We start from the raw sequence: 23,985 nt of genomic DNA, 5'->3' as shown, positions 1-23,985 counted from the left end.
TTAAAAGCTTTTCATTTTTAGGTCATGCCAAGTATTTAAAAAAAATTTAGACATGCAAAAAATGTTAAACATAAGTTTTTCGCTTCTTTCCCTATTTACAATTAGTAAAATATTTAACCGTTTCATTACCAAGTATAAAATAAAACACACAAGTAAAAACACAACTTTCATATTTTTATATGTTATTATTAGTCGTGATTTTTGCTGAAATAAATACACACATAAATCTGTTTCGTATTAACATTGAAGCATATTTCAATTTTTATTTTATTTCAATTCAATTTTTAATTTTTTTAAATTAAAAATTTGTTTTTATATTTAATATATTTTATATATTTTATATTCTAATATGTTTTTTTTCATAAAATTATCATAAAATTTGATTTGTTTGTCTTGAATAATTTATTAGTTAATCTCTTTATGTATAAATCGCATTTAATCTTAAAAATTTTTTAAACTAAAAAGGCCGGCACATACAAGTAAAATATAAGTAAAGAAAACTCAGCTACAATTTACCAAAGAATTTCCAGTCAAGAAAAAATGCATTAGTCTCATTATTAAATAGTTTAACGTTTATAACAAAACAATTGAAAATAAATCTTGTAATTTTGTCTTAAATTAGCGAATAAGTAAGAAAAGATTATACTATTTACATCATCAACCAGCAAAAAGAAAAGGTCGGTGAAGGCTCCGGAAGAATATAAGAAAGAAAAGATGAAAAAATAGGGTTGGCAGGAGACTGCGAGTCATAAATCGCAGACCCTACTACATGAACGTCGAGATAGGAACGTAGTTTCCGACACGCAGGCCCTACAAAATTTTAAGAGCTTAATCGACCATACTTTACGACAAAAACAGCTTTTGTGTCTCATTAACGCTGATTACCGATGTCCGATCTCGTCAATTTCTGCCGTTTTGCTAAATCGATCGGCTATGCAAATTTATTAATACATAGATTCAATAATCGTAGGTACATGTTTTTTGTTTTATGTATAAAAAACATTTTACGAGTAATTAATGTACATCAAACATAATTAAATACTACTAAATATTATATAATTCGACTTTTTTATATTATTTAGAAAAAAGTGAAAGAGTCGATAAACTATTTCTCAAAGTAAATTGGTAACCGTGGTAAAAATTAACTTACTTAAAGATTTTAAAAAGTTTCTCTCGTATTCTTATTTATAAGAAATAATTTGTAAATTCCTTTTTGCGAATTGCACAGAATTTTCGTATTTGACGTATATACAATCAGACACAATACAATCAAAACTTTTAACGTATTGTTCAAAATTTAGCGACTCTTTTAGCCTCGTTTGTTGCTTCCGCAAGAAAGAAACGCCATGAAAGTTAAGATTTGCAGAAGGGATTTTGTCAGTTAGATTCAGACAGATCGTCGCGTCAGAATTTCGAGATTTTGTCCTCGAGAGCACCGGAAGTGTTCGGTAGTGCAAGTAACGTGAGCAAAGTTTCCATGTAGCAACGTCAGGCGACGGCGGCCTATTGTAATCGCCCATTGATTCCGCGATACGAAACTTCGAAGCTCTGCAACAATTCGTAAGTCCCGTAGCCGGAAAGTTGAAAAGTCGAATGGTTCCGCCGCGCATTCGATTGCCGCTCCGGAATTGGGTTTACATAACTCCCTAGATTTCCGGCATAACGTCTAACCGTTGCAACTTTGCCGGATCTTGATTCTTAAATAGAGTCGTTGTATACTCCCGCCAATATTTCGGCGTCGCCATGTCGGCTATGTTGATTTTTTTTCATCGAAAAATCAAAGTTTTCCGGCCCGGATAAATATTAAAACTTCATTGTATTGTATTAAGCTGTTATGTCAAAAAATGCGCTTTGTTAAATGTTTGGGCGACTGCTTTATTAAACAGATTAAAACTTGCAATCTCAGACGAGGAATTTCAAAGATCAATTTTAGCATCCAAGATTTTTTTCACAAAAAAAAAAAAAAAAAAAAAAAAAAAAAAATCCAAAAAGCTTGTATTTAAGACATTTTATCAAATATTTTTACTTATAATCTTCTTTACACATTTCCAATAATGTACTATAAAAATGTTATATTTTTATTAGACGTTATCTTTAATTGTATTTCAAACAGTGTGCTTCTCTAAAAAATCTAGAAAAAGTTATGAGCAATGAAACACTAAAATACAAAATATAAGGAGCGAAAACAAAAGAAAGAATTTTCGATCGAAAAGAGAATTTCTCTAATAAAAGAGAATTCAATTTTATACTTGTAACATGCTCCGACCGCCCTAAAGTTGCCTATCACTCCTTCATATTACATAAATATTCCGTTACCGTCGCTATTCAAATTTCATCGACGCACTTTTTCCTCACCAATCCTCGCTTCTGGATAGCAAAGAAGAAGGGAATCACACTAAATCGATAATCGTTCCAATAATGATTGACAACGCGACTACGGCCGCGTGACACACGCATCGGGTTCGATTTAAATGACAAAGAAGATTAATCGTTTGGCTCGTGTTTTCATCACACCCTCTCTTCCTCAGCGATAAACCTCGAAACCGTCACGTATGTACGCGTTTGCTCGATTACCGTTGCAGACCGATACCTTTTTTTCATTTTCATCGGCTCGCTGCCTCGTCCTTCGATTTTTAACGATTTTTGCTCTCTTCGCGATGCTTTCGTGTTGTTTTTTCGAATTTTCTTTCGCCATTCGACAGACGCGTCTCCATTCTTGTTTTTTCTCGCCTTCTCGCATTTTTTTATTGCCTCGCTTTTGACGAACCCTCGCAAACATCCCGTCGTCGTGGATACCGTCGTGGCCAATCGATCGCGGCTTCGAGTGACAAACGTGTCCGGCCCTATCGATGTCGGTCTGCTGCTTTTTTGCGATCGATCACCCCTTGTCATCTATCGTAAAGTTTGACGAGAAACAACGTTTACATGATGATCATAAACAGAGACGCGAACGGACTTTACTTTTTCATAATACTTACTATAATCTTGAGAAATCGATGCTTTATTTAATTTACTATCTATCTATAATACAATAAAAAAAATTGTAATTTCTGTTAGAAATCTATTGATTGCATATTTTTGTAAAAATTAACAATACTTTTATAGATAATCTTTTTCTGTTGTTTACGAATCATGTTGTAAATTAAGTTATATAAATCATATACAACATATATATATATTAGTAATATGGGTAATAGAAAGTTCTTTGTCTGGATAAATTCACAATAAATTTCCTATAATAAATTTCCTATAATGAATTTCCTACAGCGGAAATGTGCAGCGGATGCGAACTCGCATATTACTATGTTGCAAATTCTGTTGTTGTTATCGACCAACCTGCAACATTGTAGCAATCTGTTAAATCCCGCAAGCGCGCGTGCACCAGACTGTTCTCAACTCCACCCCTTCCGTGTATAAGAATTCTATTCTGTTAATCGTCGCTCTTAATCCCTAATATATATGTCCCTTTTTTATTCTTAATTTCCATATCGCCAATTTAAAAATATGTAAAATTATTGACAATATCAGCATATAATAAAATGATTAATATCTTTGCTGTGTATCATAATGATAATCAACTCAACTTTAGAATTTTAACACGGAATGTATACCTCGAAAATTTAATCGCTTTATGAGAAACAATATCTCGACAAAATGTAGATTTGGAATTTGAAAGAGCAGAATTGTAAACGGAACGCATCGCCGTATCACACTCTGCTTCAAGATTCGTAGCAGTCTTTGTGGACGGAAATCTCGAAACATTATCACAGTCGTACGTACAAGAGCGAATTTCTCAAGCACGGTGATCGACTCAAGTTGCTTCCGCTCGGCAAGTAGTTTTACCTCGACGGTTCTCTTCGTAAGACAGAAAGAGAGAGGGGGGGGGCGAAGTTACTTCCTGGTGCACGGCGGTTCTTCCGACCAGCGAGTTTCTTCCGCACGAAAAGTTCATTCGAATCGAGTCGGGCGTTATTCAGACGGATAGAGTTTCGTCGAACCGCGAATATTTGCCGGTGTGCGGAATATATTTAGGTCCTCTCCTCCGGATTTCATTGCCGCTTTAACTCACAGCCCGAATCGGGCTTTTATCTTTTTTTTTTTTTTTTTTTTTCATTTACGAATATTGGCGCGTGCGTTTACTTTACAGCGAATTAACGCCGCCATTATTCGCGATATTGGCACATAAAGTAAATCGCGAGCGGTTTTACGCAAGCATGAACTTCATCACACAAAAATACACGACGAACAGAATGGAGCGTTTTCGTATAAAATATTGTTAAAACAGCGTAAGAAATGTGTAACAAAAAAAAAAAGAAAAAAAAAAAAAAATAAATAGAAAGAAAACTGCATTACGCCTTTTTTCTTAATTCCTTCCTATATAAGATATTAAATAGTTCTATAAAACCCTTCTTTTATTTCACAGCACAAACATAATTCCAATAATTTTGTACATCTTTCTTTTTAATTGTAAATATTGTTTTATATTATAAATTAATTATCACACGAATGGCATGTGGAGTCATAAAGTTGGTAGGAAATTCGCGTTTAAACTGACGTCGCCGCAATTTGGGCTGCAAAGTTGAGTCTCTAAAATATATAGCCGGTTTCTCGACCAGCGTTCTACGGTCATTCTGAGGCGCTCCGAGAGTCTCTACAGAGTGGCGCGGAGGGACCTGAAATTCCTAGTGGGACCACGAACCTCGAGGAGGAAGTGCTGTGGCGTACCACCGGTTCGATCCTGGGATACAGTTCGGCCTCAACGAGCTACTCGTGTTGTAACCAAAACAGTTTGACATTGACCATCGCGAGCGATTGTTCAACTAATGTAACTGTCGAAAGTATGTATTTCGTTGCAACGTTTAAAGAGAAAGTGTTCTTCGCATTAATATACATTTGCACATGTTATTAAATCGCGAAATATCTAACAATACAAATTCATTTTGCATTTTTATCGCAGAACGCAAAAGCACAAATATTGTAATTAATATACATTATTATATATCATCCGTACATCACAACAGATATTTAAAATTGGACATTTTATGTTAAAGATATCTTAAGAATGTAAAATAAAACTCTCGTATATTAAGAAAAGACGTGGGTTTTAAGTAATAACGTTTATGTTAACAAAAGCGAAATGAAAGAATATTTCTTTGCTCTAATAAATTAATCGTCTTGGAAATTGCGGTTTATTATGCGACTGAAACGCAAGATGCTCGCATTGCAGCTCATTCCAGATAGAATGAACCGCGATATTACATTACAGGACAAAGTCAGAACGTTAGAATTCCAACGTGTTGCGGTTGAAGATTAGAGTCTTATTGTCAATAAATACGAGTATGATTGCAAGTCTTGTAAATGTCAAAAAAATTCTAGCAAAGCTTTTAATCCGTTTACTTCGATTTTAAATTCAAAGGAACTCGATTGCTATAAATAAGCCAAGCAATATTGCAGCGACACATTTATCAAATATAAGAAATAGCTCTATTGAACAAGTTATACCTCGATTTATTCTACGATTATCACTGCTTGCAACAGGCTTATTTTCCAAGATCTTGGCAAAGAGACACGGCTCGTTGCGAGTGCATTTTTTTGCATCGACTTGCAAATTGCATTAAGGCATCGATGCGCTCACGAAGAGAGTGATCCGCCGTGCTACTTTCCATCCTGTGCATCTCTTAAACGGCGACGGGTTACATTGGCCGCGAACGAATCGATTTTCCGCTTCCGCTCGCTATCAGTGTTACCCAGGCCGAGAGCTGAGTGCATCCATGGACGATATTAACCTTAGCCGCGTTCTATCGGAAAGTATCGACGCCCGCCAGCCGTTCCTACCGTAATAGGGACTGATACCGTTATAATTACACCGGCAACTCCACGCATCGAAAAACACCAGAAATCGTCTTCATCATTTCTTCGCGACGATACCTTCGGGATGCATTATTTGTATTAAATATTCATTTGAACAATAAACGTCTCTTATTCCTTTTGTTTTTTTTTTTTTTTTTTTTAATTTTAGAACAATGTTTTATTTTTATATATATTTATTATTTTCTAAAATACACTCATCAATTTTTCGTAAATATATAGTTCAGTTTTCCATTTATATGTTATTCTAAAAAATAAATGTTTTTTTAATGTTATTATGTTATTATTATTTTTTAAAAATAATAAAGATTTATTTCACAAAAATATATCAGCTCTACATCTGTCACGCAAGTTTCGATATATAAAATAATTCCACGATATTTAATAAAGATATTCGAGATTTTCTTTATTAAAAATAGCGTCATTTAATCACATTCTGCTTTAGAACTTAATTATTCTCTGTTAATTAACGTTTTTTTTATTTTCTCGAGCTCGACGCGCACTCATTATCGGCCTTATCGTTGGCGAGATCGACATTATTATTACCGCTTAACAAATGAGGTGATTCTCGAGGAACACAACAGCAGCTTTAATTTCCATTCAGGTCGTTTGTTCCACTCTCGAGCTTCCATAACCATGTTCCATCTGAGCCTAACTCAGAATACATGAATTAATAATTATCAACGCTCTAAGTTTTAAATGAGTGTTTAAATAGTTTTGCAGAGATCGCTATAATATCCAATGATAAAACCGACCGATATAAAATATATTTGGAAAAAATATTAAAATAATAATAATAATATTAGGAAAGTATAAAAATAATAGAAAGTTTATCAGGCACATTATACATTGTATATGTGGAATTAATAGCATATCCTCTCCAAACGCATAATCCTCGCGAGAAATTTATAAATAAAATATTACTTTCCTTCTCCAGCATCACAATTTCAGTCTACTCTTATCAATAATTATAAAATATATTTTGCAGCAATCTAAATATCATTCTGTAAATTTAAATTCTAGTTTTATTTTATTATTGTCATTAATAAAAAGAGAGAAAAAATATTTCTAACTTTATTTCAATAATACAATAGTTTTTGATATATTAAATAACTCTTTTTGGCCGTAAATCAAAGAAAATGTGTTTCATAACAAATTAAGATATAAAATTCACTCAACAACTCATTTTGTTTTGCACAATTTTTCTTATTATTTTTCATTAAATTTTCAAATATTTATGGTTCTACGTAAATTACAAAAATGTATACCTTTTAACAAGTACAAAAACATCAATTAAAATGAAATAGTCATGAGAAAATATGTGTGCACATGTGCACGTTTAAAATAAACAGAACCACCAGAAAAATCGACCAATGCCTAACTTGATAAATACGTAGTGATATTTTTCGATTTTTCTCCGATAAAATAAATTAATAAACAAATTATTTAATACTGTTAATATTAAAAAATGCAAGAATATGCTCAATAAGAGAACTGTTTTAGAATAATCAGGACTATCGAAAACATCTCACGTAGATACTCGTACACGTGAATTTGTCTGTGTTTATTTTATTTTAATCAATGTTTTTTTCTGCTTTTAAAAATAAAACTATTTCTATAATTAACGTAAAACTATATAAATCTCTTAAAATCTAATAAAAAAAATATTTTTTAAAAATCTCACATGACAAAATAAAACGCTACGTGGGTTGGCATCTCAATTTGCTGAGAGGTATTTTTTGGGATTTAAAGACTATTTATAGAATATTTGTTTAAACTATCAAATTATTAAAATAATTAATAAAATAAAGCTAAAACTTTTAATTATTTAAATCTCCACGAAATAATGCACTAGCTTCGCACTATATATTTTATAAATTGCAGAACGTCAAATGTATATTTTACGGTATTATTCTAAATTTGTTGTTTGTTTCTAAAATCTATTTTTTATAAATATGTTTTTCTCTTCAAAACATACACTTTAGTTATCATATAAATTCACAGTTATACAGATATGAATACAAACGACATATACATTATATTACGATCATATGACGTGATGTCACATTAAAATCGTAATTTTACTATAGTAAGAATGCTAGCTGCAAATTATGTATATATAGCACATTATTTATTTAATTATGTGTGTATATATATATATATATATATATATATATATATATATATATATATATATATATATATATTACAACTTTATATGAAATGTAAAATTGAAGTCATTATAATAAATTTTACTTATAAATTTATTCTTCTTTTGTACTTCTGTTTCTTTCGTAAATTGAACTCATTGCTTTTTATACATATGTATATCAATTTACTTTTTTAGAAATTGTACTTTATTGTAAGGTACAATTTTTAAAAAGGTAATATTTCTATGCACAGACGCATTTCTTTATGCATAGACGTATAATTTTTTTTCTATGCATATTTCTAAATTTAAATATATTAACTTTTCATATTTCATGTTATTAAGTAAACTAATTGATATTTGATTATATTGAACAATCTGATTTACTATATATGTATTTAATTTTGGAATTTTTTTTGATTCGTGATATTAATTTGAAATAGTGTAACTTGTCCGAATCGAGTACGGTGAAATTTATTCCATCTAAACAGACCTTTGCAGCTGCGCCATTTGCACCACATTATTTATCTTGAGGTCATATTGCAATATTCCCAGACCAATATAATTACGCGTTAGGCCTATTGTTCATGAAATGGACGAGAGAACACGAGCCTGAGGTGTACAAACATTAATTATATTAAAGTGACCAACGTTAAGTTGACATTTTGTTTTTGCAAAGTTTATGTCAGAATTTCCATTGACCGAGTTAACCATGCTTGCGACCTGTATAAATTTGTATGCGATGGATTTTATCCATCACACGTGGAAATCAGACGACTGAAACGAGTTTACACGCGACGAGCGCACCCCATTGATACGCGCAGTATAAGCCGGTATATTATTCTCGCGAAACTGATGCTGGGATATATCATTGGTCCATGCACAAGGCTTTACCTGTGTTATGTAAATTCGCCAATGCGAGCGCGCGCTGACTGGATAACCGGAGTGAGTTTACACGCGTTGTATTACGAGTTAGTATGTAAAGTTAAGGCACGAGATGCATTACGAGGTTAATCCGCGGCTATACGCCAAGCCGAAGCTCACTGGGGAGTTTCGCTGTCCAATCGCTTTCAAGGTACCGCCACTCCGATTTTGGAGTTTTGGAGAACGGGTCTAGAAACCTCCCCGGGGCGATGCATAGGGATTGCCATTTCAGCGCTTCCGCCACTAAAGCGATTGCACATCTTCGAGGCAAACTTTTCGTGCGGTCATGTTCAATCCGGTCAATCCGCCCGTTTCTAATATGCGCCCGGAATAGAGCCCATTAAAGCAGCACGAAGTAGATAATGCGAACTGAGTTGCATAATGACAGCGCACTCAACCCTTTTGATATTGGAGGGACATGTACATACGTTTCATGATATACAGATACCTATATTTTGTGTTATTAAACTTGGGCATCAAAATTTAATATTTTCTTGATATATTTCCTATATTTTTTTCCCATAAATCAATTGTGTAAAACAAGTCTTTTAAATTTCTTCTCAAGATAATGATATTTATTAAAAAAAAAAAAAAAAAAAAAAAATAAAAATTAAGTATTATATCAAAATAATTTAATGTGTATTTGCTACAAAAAGAACATTCGTTTGACGAGATGATCCGACATCTTTGATATTCTGAAAGATATCTTTCACTCTCTACATCTTATTCAAGAAATAACGAGACTTGACGTAAGACGACACGAATATCGATATAATCATGCATGTTATTCGCGCCTGAACTTATTTGCTTTTTGCCGACGGCTAAGATACGAGTTCTTCATATTCGAGAATTCTCATCTATATTCAGTGATAAAACGACAAACGCGAAAAGGTGAAGTAATCTTTAAATTGCCTAAGAATGAATAAAGTCGTCTGAGATGTCACGAGCATCTTCAAAGCAGACGCAATTTATATCCCATTAGGTCCATATTCGACAGAGTTTTCTTTCTTTCTTACTTCACACCTCCCCTCCCCTCACATATCATCGATTTTTCCTTATTCATGTATTATCCTTTTCTTCATTCAGTGCATTCGTACAAAATGTATTATATTATCGAAAAATTTTTTAATGATATTTTCTAACGAATTAGAAATGTAAGTTTTCAAAGTGTGAGAATTTAATAAAATATTTATCATTAGAAACTAAGATTTTAGAAAATTGAGATAATTCATTTACGTACATACTATAAATAGGAAAAAAGAACTTGTTGTAAAAAAATTGTTTCAATTCTATACAAGCATTTAAAATCAATTTATAAATAAAGCTATTTGAAAATAAATACAACAAGTACAACAATTATTTTTTCAGGAAGAAAATTATAACGATTATAAATAAGTAGATACTTTAGACGCAAATATTTGCCACCGGCCTGGTCGTTTTAATTTTAGATTTCCAACTACGAGCTCGTATTATAATGTAATTATACTCGAGATCATCTTATACCATACAGTCTTCCTCTTGTTATTACATTTTCAAAAATAATCCGGGGATAAATCTTCGGTAATGATAAAGGAAATTAATAAATAGCAGCAATTAAAGCAAAATATGTATTCACTATAAAGATGTCGAGTAACGAAGGAGAAATTTTGCGCCGAAAGAAGACTGGAATGGAAAATAAGATCGCATTCATTTCAAGGATATCTGAAATGTCCATTTCTGTCGTCTAAAGACAAATCTTATAATAGTCCATAAATTCTCGACCAGCTCTATATTTTCTTATTGCAACAATCTCGAGTGTGAAATTGTTTTCTTCCTAAGCTATCTTAACTCGAGAATTTGCATCGCTATTTCTGAATATTATTAAATATCTATTAAACAACAAGTTTCAGAAACATTGTTAGCATTATTTTGATATTTCTAGAAAGAAGATATTTCACGTGTAATCGCCGAGAGAGAGGCGTGAGAAGACATCGATTGTGTTTGACAAACATTACTCATACTGGCAAGAATGGTTACGAAAATTAATGTACAAAATATTAAGAAAATAATTTTTGCTGTCGTGCGATATTATCAGAAAAGATCTCGCTGAGGTAGAGACATACACAAAAGAATCGGAAGACTATTCGACTTTAAGTAGAAAGGCAGATAAAAAAAAAGAGAGAGACGAAAAAAACGCGACATAAAGAAATGGCATTCCAAAAGGGTCGCAAAATGGAATATTGATCGTACGTGCTTTGAGGAGTGTGTTTCGTATCGCGAGCGTGTAACGTTCGCCTGCTCCGTGCATTTCCGGAACCCACCATAGCATCCGTTCTCTCTGTCCGTTTCCTCAACGATCACTGAATATGGATGAAGCAGTACTTGTCGGCCGATCGGTATACGAGCTTAAAGTATCTGGCGAAATACTGGGATATTTTGCTTTCCCTTCTCCCAATTATGATTGTATCTATTACATGTGCTATTATTTTCTTTGCGAAAAACAATGTTACATTATATAATATAATATTTTACGTATTTCGCAACTGCTTATTACATATTTTAACGCGTTAAAATTGATTGTGTAGTATAATGCGTACGTACCTATACATATTATTGTAACGAGAAAGAGAGAGTGTGTTATTCGACTTTGAGGTGATCGCGCACGCACGACGAGTCGACGACGCACACGGCGGAGCGGGGGGTATGCGGCTACGTGTTATTACTACATCTGCCGAGATCACAATGAATACATTCCGATTTCGGCAGGCATAGTAATGGTGCGTACCCCCACTCTGGCGTGTGCGTCGTCGACTCGCGCCGGGTCACCTCAAAGTCGAACGCGTTACAATATAACACACTCTCTCTTCACATTCTTTCGTTACGATAATACGTACGCATTATACTATTGCTTATAACATATTTTAACGCGTTAAAATTGATCGTGTAATATAACGCGTACGTACACATATTATTGTAACGAGAAAGAGAGAGTGTGTTATTGTGACGCGTTCGACTTTGAGGTGATCGCGCACGAGTCGACGACGTACATGGCAGAGTGGGGATACGCGCTATTACTATGTCTGCCGAAATCGGAATATATTCATTGTGATCTCGGCAGGTGTAGTGACAACACGTAGCCGCATTCCCCCCGCTCTGCCATGTGCGTCGTCGACTCGTGCGCGATCACCTCAAAGTCGAACGCGTCACAATAACACACTCTCTCTTTCTCGTTACAATAATATGTGTAGGTACGTACGCATTATACTACACAATCAATTTTAACGCGTTAAAATATGTAATAAGCAATTCCGAAATACGTAAAATATATTGTCTATTTTACTATTCAGCAATATATTTTATTGACTCAAATATTTTGCTTAATTTAAATAAATACTTATTTCAACGTATTGAACTAAATATTTTTTTAGATTAAATAAATTTTTTTTTCAGTGTACATTGAGATATTTAAATATTTTATCAAAATTGATAATTTTTTCCAACGTTATTACATTAATGTTAATTATATAGTATTACATTAAATTAGTAATACATATTTTTTTACAGAAAGTCTTGAAGCAAGATATTAATCATTAATGCTATAAATTATTGAAAATAATATAATAGTTTTTTCAAGTTGCCATGTTTGGAACGCTTTTAATATTTTATTTTAAAGTAACTCTTTTTATTTAGCAGGTGCAAATATTTTTATATTTGTTTACATTTTAGATATTTTTAACATGCTGTATTAAAAATTGCAATTAAAAATATATGTAAAACTAAATAACTTGACGTATCTCAAATCATAATACATTTATCAATATTATCGATATTTGTTTATGTACTTTCTTGTATTTTGTATTTTAACATTAAATATTGCCGTTTAAAATTTACACAAAAATTACGCAGAATTATATAGAAACGAAAAAAATTGTTTAGTAGAATATCATACTTCTCATTTGTTTGATATAAAGGTTACAGAAAAATCTTTTATCTTTACAATCAAATTATATCAAATAGCAGATAATATCGACACCCTCGTGTTATGTTTGACATTGAATAAAACAAAGCATTGATACTTTATTAAATTTGATCATTTTTATTTTAAATTGACACTCACCATAGTCACAACTGCAACCCGAAAGCCGAAATGATATACGCACCCCACTCTCGTCGATCGTATTTGACGTTCACGTCCATAGCGTCGCTTTCATTTCGGGGCGATGTCCGACAAGACCAGAAAATTTATAACGAATGTTCTATTCGTCCCCGTTTTTGTGCATTTTGACATTCCACGACGCGATATTCATTTCGAGGCGGTGTTTCACACGATTGAATATTTGTCCGCGCGCGATCATTTATTATTCGGAATATCTCGCGTCGAAATAATTGCTTAACGACGATACGAAATTCATCGCGACGGCATCGATTTCGCGCATACTTTTCGCATTTCAATTTTCGATCCGACGAGCTCGAAAAGTTCTAACCGCGTAAACCTATTCCTACTGTTTAAATTCACTCGCGACTACTTTCGGTACACACACGCACACACATATACGTTTTCGCGACGAAATCGGAAATTAAAGCAACTCACGCGACGCCGTTGGCGATGACCATTATGACGTAGTACTGTCGTCCCGCGCAAAGGCGCCATATTTTCACCTTTTTGCGATGCAACGAGTTCGTAAAGTTAGTCCTCGACTCGACAGTTTCGTCTGTGTTAAGCCAATTTCCACTGTCGAAATTCACTCGCTCGTGTTCTCACGGCGTCGGGCCGCACATTTGCGACGAGAAATTCATACGAGAAAATTAGATATTGAAATACACGTCGGGGTGATGGACAAGTACGACGTACGTGTAGATCGTTGTCCGACGATAATGGCGACGCCATATTTCGTACACTACGCGACGCGAGATTAGACACTTTTCCACATAATCGTGTTAGCTGTCAAACGTCCACTCCCGAACGCGACACTCTCGGGACTGAAGGACGTACGACTAACTCGACCGACTCTGAATGAACACATGACCTTCGCGTGACGAAAAGTATAGATTGTGACGTTACGTAGGATGTATACTTCATTCGTCGTATTAAAAGTATTTTATGTATTATAATTGGATTGTTCCATTAAAACAAATCTGAAAGTTCCTTTATTCTGATTGGTTAATCAAACTCTTCGAAGCATTTGTAACAGCTCGAGTAGTACATATGCCTAGAGACCCTTAAAGATAAGGGTTTTAAGGGTCTCTACATATGCCTAAAAATTGACCAATCACGAATAATATAACTAATATAAAGATCGCAATACTGCACTCTTTATATTAACACATAATTGGTCAATTCATCTGTGAATACGTATCTACAGTTATGCAAAAATTCATCTAGTGGCCGTATTAGACTATGCATTGAAAATAGAATTTATGTAAGATATAACTAGAGTCATATCTAGTTTCTAGATGTGACCAATCAAGACAAAATATCTTTGCAATTAGAGATAGAATTTTCATCTCTTCTTATACAAACGTATAACAAAAGTTATATGTCGTTTATCAGTTTGTAAAAAAAGAGTTAATTAAGCAAAATTAACATTAAATATTTTATCATTTTATACTAAAAGAAATATAGATAGTTTATATGTGTACAAAAATTCTTGCATATGTGAAAGATTTTTAACTTTTACCGTAAATTTTGAGGAAAAAAATGGAGAATTTTTATTCCAGCTTTCTCGATTAAATTATGTCGGATTTATTGTGACACACACACACATACAGAGAATCCCGAAGGACTAAACAAGCTCTGTCTCCTTTCTCGATTTAGACGCTGAGAGACAGAGAGAAACGCCGAGCTAAGCGTGCATTTAAGCTCGTTGTTGAATATATGCGGGTCCCTACACGAAACGCGGTTTTCTGCCCGATTAAACCGAATGTATTGTTGCAAAGTCGCTCCGCGTTACCGAGTTGCCGCCCCGTTGTTTCCCGGAAGTACTGCTTAGATCCTCTACTAACGTTCTAACGTAGACGCTTTCGGCTGCACTGTAAACGGTCCTATTTAATGATGACTAGAATATCCGAGTTGATAATGGTTTCCCAAAAAATTGACTGAATAATGTCAGAGAAAATGTAGAATTTTTCTAGACTGTCTTTAATCCTTCCGAATATAATCAATAGTAAAAATATATATTAAAATTTTATAATAAAATTTACGAATCTGAATATCGAATAATAAATATATAATAAATGGAAACAATTCAATTGCACTTAACTTGATTTGCGAACAATATTTCGAAAAAAGCCATTTATTCGAGGTATTAATTAATTCACTTCAATATATTCAATATATAACAATTTATATCGTATAACACTAATTTAATATAAAAGTGACAATTAGAATATTAACCATACATCTTTTGAACATATATTCCTTGCGTAGATTGCAGTGTACATTTGATTACTATTTTCAATTGAAGCAGGTTTAGCCTCTCCAAGGCCGGTATTCATAGTCCGTATCTTGTATATAAAATCATCTTAAGACATGTTTTTAGTCGACTTAAAACTACATTCAGCCAATCAGAAAAATGGCTAAATAGAATTCTTAAGATAAACTTGAATATAAGAATGGACTATGAATACCGACCCAAGACGTCATTGCATCGTCTCTGTCAATAAAAGATTTGAATGCATAGTAAAATAGTGATTAATTAATCCGGATTGAATTAAAATCCATTTCGAAAAATATGTTCATCTAGAACTATTTTAAGTTTATATTCATGTCATATCGGTTATTTGGAACAAAGTTTTTCTTTTGTGCATTTTCCCTTAATTTTACATATCCGAGTAATTCATACATATCAGTTAAGTTAGCGAATAAATATCGATAGTGTCGAATAACGTCTCGGAAGTATCGAATGAGATATCGTCAAATGATTGTCACTATACGTCAATCAGAATATGTGAATTACACTTTTGATGAATTGCCAATATGAAAGTAAAATCTTATTAATATATTATAATAATCTTATTACACCATGACATTAACAGCAAATGTCTCATCTTGTCCCATTTTGTCAGTTCGTGTCAGTTATTTGACGGGACGACATCACTCCGTGCATTCTCCGTTAATTTTACGTATCCAAGCGATTCATACGTGCGAGTATCGATAGTGTCGAATGAAATATTGTTATTATGTGATTATTGATATATATGATCGATGTGAATCGCACTTGCTCGATCGTAACCTGCCCTTCGTCAACGGAACGCTCCGTGTTTGCTGCGACGATTTCGCGCGCGAAGAATAATTTTTCGATAAGTATATATATATACATATATATAAATATAATATCGGGCGATCATCATTATGAAAGTCGTATCGTTAACGTACTCCTTGTATAGATCGCTGCATTTTCCTGCATCAATTTCATGCATCAGAGAAATGTGTGACTGGATGTGCGAGTTATCAACAATATTAAATAACGTCTCGAAAATATCAAATAAGATATCGAGCGTTTGTCACATGGATAATTTACCAATATGCAAGTGATGGCAACAGTACTATAGAAAATCGTATTGTTCCGTATATTGTATACAGATCGCGATTTTTTACTACTACGCCCCCTCTCGTGACATCATCTTAGTTTTGGATTCGCGTCGCGTTAATTAATTAGCAGGCTAAGAAATTGCTCCGTGTTTTATGTGAATTTTACACGTCGAAGTAATCCTTACATGCAAATGAGTATCGGTAGTACCGAATAATATTTCAGGAGTATCGGGCGAAATATCGAGCAATCATCTTTATGCGGTAATTAGTGTCATACGATTGATGTAATCGCTCGATTTCACGAATCTCATTTCGTCTCGGAACAAGATCGTGCCATTTGCTATGGCAATATTATGAAGTAATTCACGTATGAATCAGTAATGTGGAATAATGTCGCGGGAGTGTCGAATAAAGTCACGGAAGTGCCGAATGATATATCGAGCGATCGTCTTTAATTCGCATTTATGATTGATACGAATCGCACTTTTTCGATTATAATACTTGTCTTCTCATCCGCCGACCATAAATCACCATCATGTAGTAAGTAATTTTATTAATTTACGACAAAAATTTCTAACAAAAAGCAGTGATATTATTATTTAAGATATGAATTATTTTTTTTTTTGTAAGTAGTATTTTATTTAATTATTTATAAGTAGTTAATAATTTTTTAACATATTTTTTTTCAGTTTTGGATGCTGTTGCTTTATTCTTTATACAATGCTTGGGACGATTACTTGGGATGTTACAATATTGTTCTACAATGGTGAGTTTTATTTTTGCTTATTTTTTTATTTTTATATATTATATAAATTGTTTTTGATTTTTGTTAGGCTAACGATAATTGTTAACAATGTGCAATAAATTTATTGCCTACAGTATAATTTAGTCAAAGTTATTATATGCGCGTTTGTGGTAATTTATTTATAAGATCGATATTGACGCTTGATAAGAGGCAATATACGCGATAACCGCAAGAAACATGATTGAAATCGGCATATGAGGTGGTTACATCGTGTACTAATAAACTATTCTACGTATGGTTTACTCGCATTAGGGACAACGTTGTTGGCTTTGACGGTTGTCGAATGATACGCGTAGTATCAATTTGACACAATGGTTCTTAAACAATTTAAAATTTTCATCTCTTCAAATTCAGAAATTTTTAAATTACATAAATTAAAAATAATATATTATAATATTTTTATAATAAATTTATTATAATTAAAATATATAAATCAAAAATTTAATTTTAGAAGATTTATACAAAATACATAATACAAAATTTATATAATCTAATCATATCTATTTGGCATAAAAATTTGAAGAAAGAGAAGAAAGATTATTAATTTAATAAAATTAAAAATAAAATTATTCGATAGAAAAGCCTAAAATATGTTTTATTAATATAATACTGTCATCAAAATAAAATGCTATCGAATTTCTAGTTTTATTAATTATAGAGTTACAATAGAATATAATTAATCTCTCTTTTATTCATTAATCTCGTATTTATCGTAGAAAACAATACTTTTCACTTTTCAGGAGCGGTAAACTAAAGATAATACTTATACAATTTTTTTTCTCGTTTAATGACTTATAAAGATTAAAGAAAACGAAATCGCACCCTTATCAAGCGTCAATCCATCTCATCATACTTAACGATCCTGTTTCGTGCAAAATAAAAGAACGTAATTAGCCGATGATGATATCATTGTTGTCGTCAACTCGCGCTATTGCATAAAAAGAAGTCGCGATATGGAAGCACTGAGAGATAATCACGAAGACGTGAACGTGACAAAAAGAACAAGAGAAACAAAGTGCGATTGCGAGTCGGTGAGTTTTTGCTACTGAACGCGATCTCGGTCGAAGCTCGTATCATTGCTAGCGGACGATTCGAGATCTCGCGCAAAAGTGCCGTTCCGTGTTTTCCTGGACGCGTTTTAGCAACGAAATTCCGGGCGCCGGTAATTCGCTTTAGCTGCGTTAATTAGAGGTGCTAGCGTTGGCCGGGTGTTCCTGGTCGTTTTGGTCCCCGCGGTTAATAAAGACGTAATCGTTACGAGCAGCAAACGCGCGTCGGTCGCATAGAGACTCGTGATTGCGGCAACGCAAACTCAGGTCGCACATAGGTATCTCAAAATCGGCTCGGTAGGAAAATTGCGCGGACGAATGGTTTCGGCAATCTACCGTATTCTATCTTTCCATTCTTCCGAAACAATAGAGGTCAAAATTAAAATTTTTTTATGTAAAAATAAAGTAGAGAAGAATTATTATAAATACTGGTGTAGTTTTCAATTAATGTTGTCATTTAAATAATTAAAATTATTTTTTCTTATTTAAATAATGTTTATATAATTTGTCCATAATATAATTTGATGATTTGACTTCCGACATTTAAGGTGGAAAATTTAATATTTTGAATTTTTAATATGAATATTTTATATACTAATATATATAGGTATAAATATAAATGTATACTGCTTTTAAAATATTGCTCTTTGAGATTTATTTTATATTGAATATGCTGTGCACTCTTTTAAAGAAATAATGTGGATGAAGACAGTTGATTTTTGACATTTCCGGCATATCTTTATCGATATTAAAGTTATAACAACTTTTATGCACGCGAACGTAATGGAACACCGAAATAATGGCTTCATTACTGTGTGGCATCTTCTCAGAAATTTCGAGCTATAAATCTCGCTTAACGCAATGTACGGGCGATAATTTCACCTCAGGCCGAAATTTGAATCATGAGAGGAGCTCGAGAATCGATTGCCGTGCTCGCTTTTCTTCAGACACGCGATAGCTTTATTCAAAGCGTATGCCCCTCCTTTCTCTTCCGTATTTACCATTAATGAAAGATTCGAAAACTTAGAAACAAATCATCAACACACAAGTTATATCAAAATTAAATGAGAATATACAATTGAAACAAATTGAATTAACAATGAAAACAATAAAATGTTTGTATTAAACTGATATAAATGACGCATTTTGAATTTTTACACACTACTAGTTTCAATGTAAATAAATTTAAGATTCAAATTTGACATTATTGTAATTTGTGCTGAGTTTATTTAATTAAAATTAATTATATTTACTATAATTTCGTTTTTTATTTTTTAATTTTCGTGAATTATATGAAAATTGAAATTTGTAATTTTATATAATTTAATTTAAAAAATTCTATATATATGTATATTGCTTACAGAAAAGTCAACTTTAGATTTTCAAACGATTAATCAAATTAAATCTTTTGTCAACAAAACGAGATACTCTTTGATTTAGAAAAATGTAAAATACGATAAGAATGATAATTGGATTTTCGAAATTTACTTTTCAAATGGATATATTTCGTTCGTTTTTCGATTTACGTTTCTGTATATTCTGCTCTCTATCTTGATGATGAAAATTCTCTGTGGAATCTAAAACGATCATCTAGATAGTACATAGCAACATCATCTGTTATTATAATTTTGCAGTAGAAACGAGAGAAAATAAATGCGTCAAAATTATGAAATGCGTCGACATAAAAAATTATTTGCGGAAAAAGTTTTATAAAACTGCACTATGCATTATTTAAACACATTACATAAACTTTTCTGCGATTAAATATATTCGTTGAATATTTCAGAATGAGTTTTTTTTTTATCTTGCTATTATGCTAATTTAAAGGTAAGGGTATATACAGTTTGATACGCATGATAAAAAAGTTAAAATATGGCAGTATGTCCATTTCGATTTTAAGCAAAACGAAACGAATTGAATAACAAGCAGTAACAAAAAAGATTATGAGTAGTTGATGCAAATACTATTTGTATTACATTAATTGTCAATTTGAATAATAGTCACATACAATGGACAATATTTCAAGCAGACTTTGCATTAAGTAGATAAAGCCGACATGGTTCCGAATAAGCCGTTAAATTTGAATTAACCGTATCAATATTTTATAAATATTTTGATGAATTTATTTTATATTTTATATTGTTATATTTTCGTTTTATTCTGCGTGAAGTTAAAATACATGTTAAAGTTAAATTTATATATTTTAAATTTTAAATAAGCATATTTTTCTCTAATACTACATAAATTATAAATAATGCTGATAGATTATATTGTACCATTATTTTTATATGTATGCGTTTAATATTGATTTAAAATGATATACGCAGCTTTTGTAAAAATAATGATTCTGCTAATTATAAATTTTTTAAATTTCACAAAGATAGATCCAATCGTAGATTTTTAAACACAAAATTCTGAAATTTTATTCAATAATCTTGGCTGTAAAATCTGCATTTAAGAAGCGAAAAAGCTATTATTTGTGAGTTGCTTTGCTTTATCGCGTACCAATATCTAAAGGAGAAAGTTATGTCACTTACATAAACGACAATACAATGGAAAATGGAATAGTTCCCGATGTGATTCGGAAACTGTGCGATCTCGTTTGTTAATCGATTCTCATGGCTTTCTACTAGTATCGAATGTCTAGAGGTAGTTTCCATTTAGGGTATCTAAACTATCTTGTAATTGAAGGAAACAGGCGATAAATAATATTTATTGTCCATTTGGTTTATCTAGAGAAACCATCACAGTAATTGTATTCAGTATAATACTGATGATAAGTTTATGTGATAAATTAATCAATTAATTATTTTTATTGTAATTATCTTTATTATCACTGTCTTATACGAATTTCTAGCGAGAATTTTTATGCATAAAAATTATTAGAATATTTATTAAACAAATTCAATCGCCCGAAACGCCAAATATATATTAAGTAGCTAATTGTAAATGAGACGCTGATTATATTTGGACCTATCAACTTTAAATAAAATTTCATATTATTGCAAAATCACTTTTAATTTCTAGCGAGAATTTTATACATCAAAATTATTAAAATATTTATTAATCAAATTAGATTGCCCGAGATGTCAAACATATTATAAGTAATTAAGTGAGACGCTGATTATATATTGCTCTATCAACTTAAAATAAAATTTTGTATTATTGCAAAATCATTTTTAATTTCTAGCGAGAATTTTATGTGTAAAAATTATTAGAATATTTATTAAATAAATCAGATCGCTGGAGACAAACGTATAAATATAGAGATGAAAAACGAGATTGTATTTCGATAGTTTTATCAACTTTAATGAGATTACGTGTTATTTTGCAGTGAGCATCGAGGTGAGCACCTAGGCGTATTTCCATAGTTCTATCGAGTTTAAATAAAAAATCGTATTTCTATACGTCCAACATCTCGGGTGATCTAATTTGTTTAATAAATATTTTAATAATATAAATATTTAAATAATTTTTATACATAGAATTCTCTCACTGAAAATTAAAAGTGATTGCAAAATAAAAATATTTTTTGAAAAAAAATATCGTCGTAATAATTTCACATTCACAATAGATCATTGTTTAGTTACCTGTTAAACTGAAAGAACTCCGAAATGATATGTGTGGTATGCGTAAACATATATATACGTGACGTATATGAACGGATGTAATACGACTGTTAGACACTTTTATGTTCGATGCACCGTCGCCGAATTAACGTCGCCACTATTTTTACGGGGTCGTAGTCTATGCCTCGTAAAATTTATCTTCTGTCGCAAATAGCGTTCCTGCTATCCGCTCTCGTCTCGCGCCATCGCTATTGCCGGTCCTTCGTCTTTTAGGGTCTCAACGAAACCTTGCACGTCGCTGCCGTTACTGCTTGACACTTTTATCGGTCCTATCAAAGATCTCTCCAGCTCTTGTGTCTTTTTCTTTTTTGTTGCACTTTTCTTCGTCGCTCTCTACGTATGTTTGATTACGAAAAGCGTCCAAGAAATCTCGGTAAATTGCTCCGTGTTATTACATAAGATGTATATCGTTTTTATTTTTACAACTAAATATTTTTTTACTTTACTGGAAATTACTTCTTAGATTTTTTAAATTTAACATTAAGAATCTATAAAATTTTTGTCATTAAAAGTTTTCAAATATTTTTTACAACTTAAAGAGTAGGTAATGACATTAAAACAACTGTCTCCTCCGATTGCTTACAACGCGAACTTTTTTCGCGCGAATGACGATTTTGTTTATTCGTGGCCGAAAGAGCATGAAAGTTTGAAAAGCATGAGATTGTATTTCTTGTTCTCAAATGTCGTATGTGTCTCTGATTTTGACGAAAGTGTCGCTTCCGCGAAATTTCCACTTCGCTTAACGATGTTTTAACGGAATTTTAGCTAACGGAGTGATGTCCCTGCCGCGTAAAATCAACCAAAAGCGCCAGCGACTTCGCCGGTGATGCCGAGAGAAAACTTATGAAAGAAAACTGATTTTTGTAACAAAATTTTCATATAATTGGGTTGTACAAACTTATACTACAGGCTGTCGCTTGTTTTCGTGGTGTCGCATTGCTGCCCATGTTAACTTTCGATATTTCTTCGGAAAACAATGAAACCATTAAACTTAAATGATTTATATCAATTATTTGTGATAGTTGTTTGCGATACTAATTCTTGGGGCGACAATTAACATAAATTGCTTTAATCCAGCAAGTTCATCATAAATGAAATTTATAAAAGATAAATTTTTAAAAATGTTTATATTTTACTACGATATTTTTTTCTCTCTGAGATTTTGACATCGTATCTAATAGTTTAAAGGAATCTTGAACCAGACTATATGGCTATGTAGAAACAGTTAAAACAATACAAAAGCTTTTCGCAGAATTTATGGAAATTGGTTTTTGTAACGCGATTTGAATTGCAATGATAATTGCCGGGGCTTTCTTCCGAGTCTAAATGCAATTCGAATTTTAATTGTCTATTTGTCCAAACTTACGAGGGCGAATTAACAAATTACGTAAATGAGAAATTCCAAATATATAAATATTTTATAAAGTAAATTATAATAATAAAAACTATAATAAAAAGAGATATGTATTATGTATGAAAAGATAACAAATATTTTTTTCTAAGAATATTTATTATAATTTAAATGTTATGTACTATAATTTAGGTATCAAAATTAAAAATTCGAGACTTTTTATGTAAAAATCAATGCATTATTTCTTCAGTATTAGGAAACTGAAGATTTGTTTAGGATTGTTTTGTTTAAATCCTTATGCGCAAAACAATCCATTTACAACATTAGATAAATTTATTTCCATGTATATCAAGCAACTTGTAATTAATTTCACTAGAGCTACTGTTTCTGACATAACATCCGCATATTCTTTCCAAAGAAACGAAATAAAAAGTTACTGGCCAGTAAATTTAGTTAATGTTACGAAACGAGAACACGAGGCTTCAAGTATTCCTATTAAAATAATGCAAAATTAAAAATTCGCTAAAAAAATGTTTATCTTTAAAAATTGTATATATTTTTATAATCTTTCTACTATTTTTACTTTTTGTAAAAATTTCAAAAAATGGTCGATCGTTCGTATTTTTTTGGGTTTATCCAAAGTATCTATCTGCTGTTTTGCCAACTCTGATGATTACGTAGCAAGCAATCATCGCGAGAA

The 23,985-nt window shown here is 32.0% G+C and overlaps 2 protein-coding genes across 4 annotated transcripts in view; one reads left to right on the top strand and one right to left on the bottom strand.

Moving 5' to 3' along the window:
- Positions 1-13,885, bottom strand: part of LOC140669347 (nephrin) — a 233,444-nt gene extending 219,559 nt beyond the window's left edge. Inside the window, exon 1 of one of the 2 annotated variants that reach the window (XM_072899116.1) lies at positions 13,038-13,885. Coding sequence is in view for 1 of the 2 variants with exons in the window: in XM_072899114.1 (XP_072755215.1) it covers positions 11,522-11,529 (8 nt within the window). In the remaining variant the exon portion in view is untranslated. Of the gene's footprint in view, positions 1-11,521; positions 11,650-13,037 lie in introns of those variants that run through there. The other variant, XM_072899114.1, reaches the window with a different exon arrangement.
- Positions 12,038-23,985, top strand: part of LOC140669361 (uncharacterized) — a 162,436-nt gene continuing 150,488 nt past the window's right edge. Inside the window, exons 1-3 of one of the 2 annotated variants that reach the window (XM_072899147.1) lie at positions 12,042-12,168; positions 16,675-16,991; positions 17,141-17,217. Coding sequence is in view for 1 of the 2 variants with exons in the window: in XM_072899148.1 (XP_072755249.1) it covers positions 12,161-12,164; positions 17,141-17,217 (81 nt within the window). In the remaining variant the exon portion in view is untranslated. Of the gene's footprint in view, positions 12,169-16,674; positions 16,992-17,140; positions 17,218-23,985 lie in introns of both variants that reach the window. The other variant, XM_072899148.1, reaches the window with a different exon arrangement.

The sequence above is a fragment of the Anoplolepis gracilipes genome, chromosome 9, assembly GCF_047496725.1.
Source record: "Anoplolepis gracilipes chromosome 9, ASM4749672v1, whole genome shotgun sequence".
In the NCBI taxonomy this organism is placed as follows: Eukaryota; Metazoa; Arthropoda; class Insecta; order Hymenoptera; family Formicidae; genus Anoplolepis; species Anoplolepis gracilipes.
The sequence above is the reverse complement of the archived record's forward strand: the minus strand, read 5'-3'. Positions and strand labels throughout refer to the sequence as shown.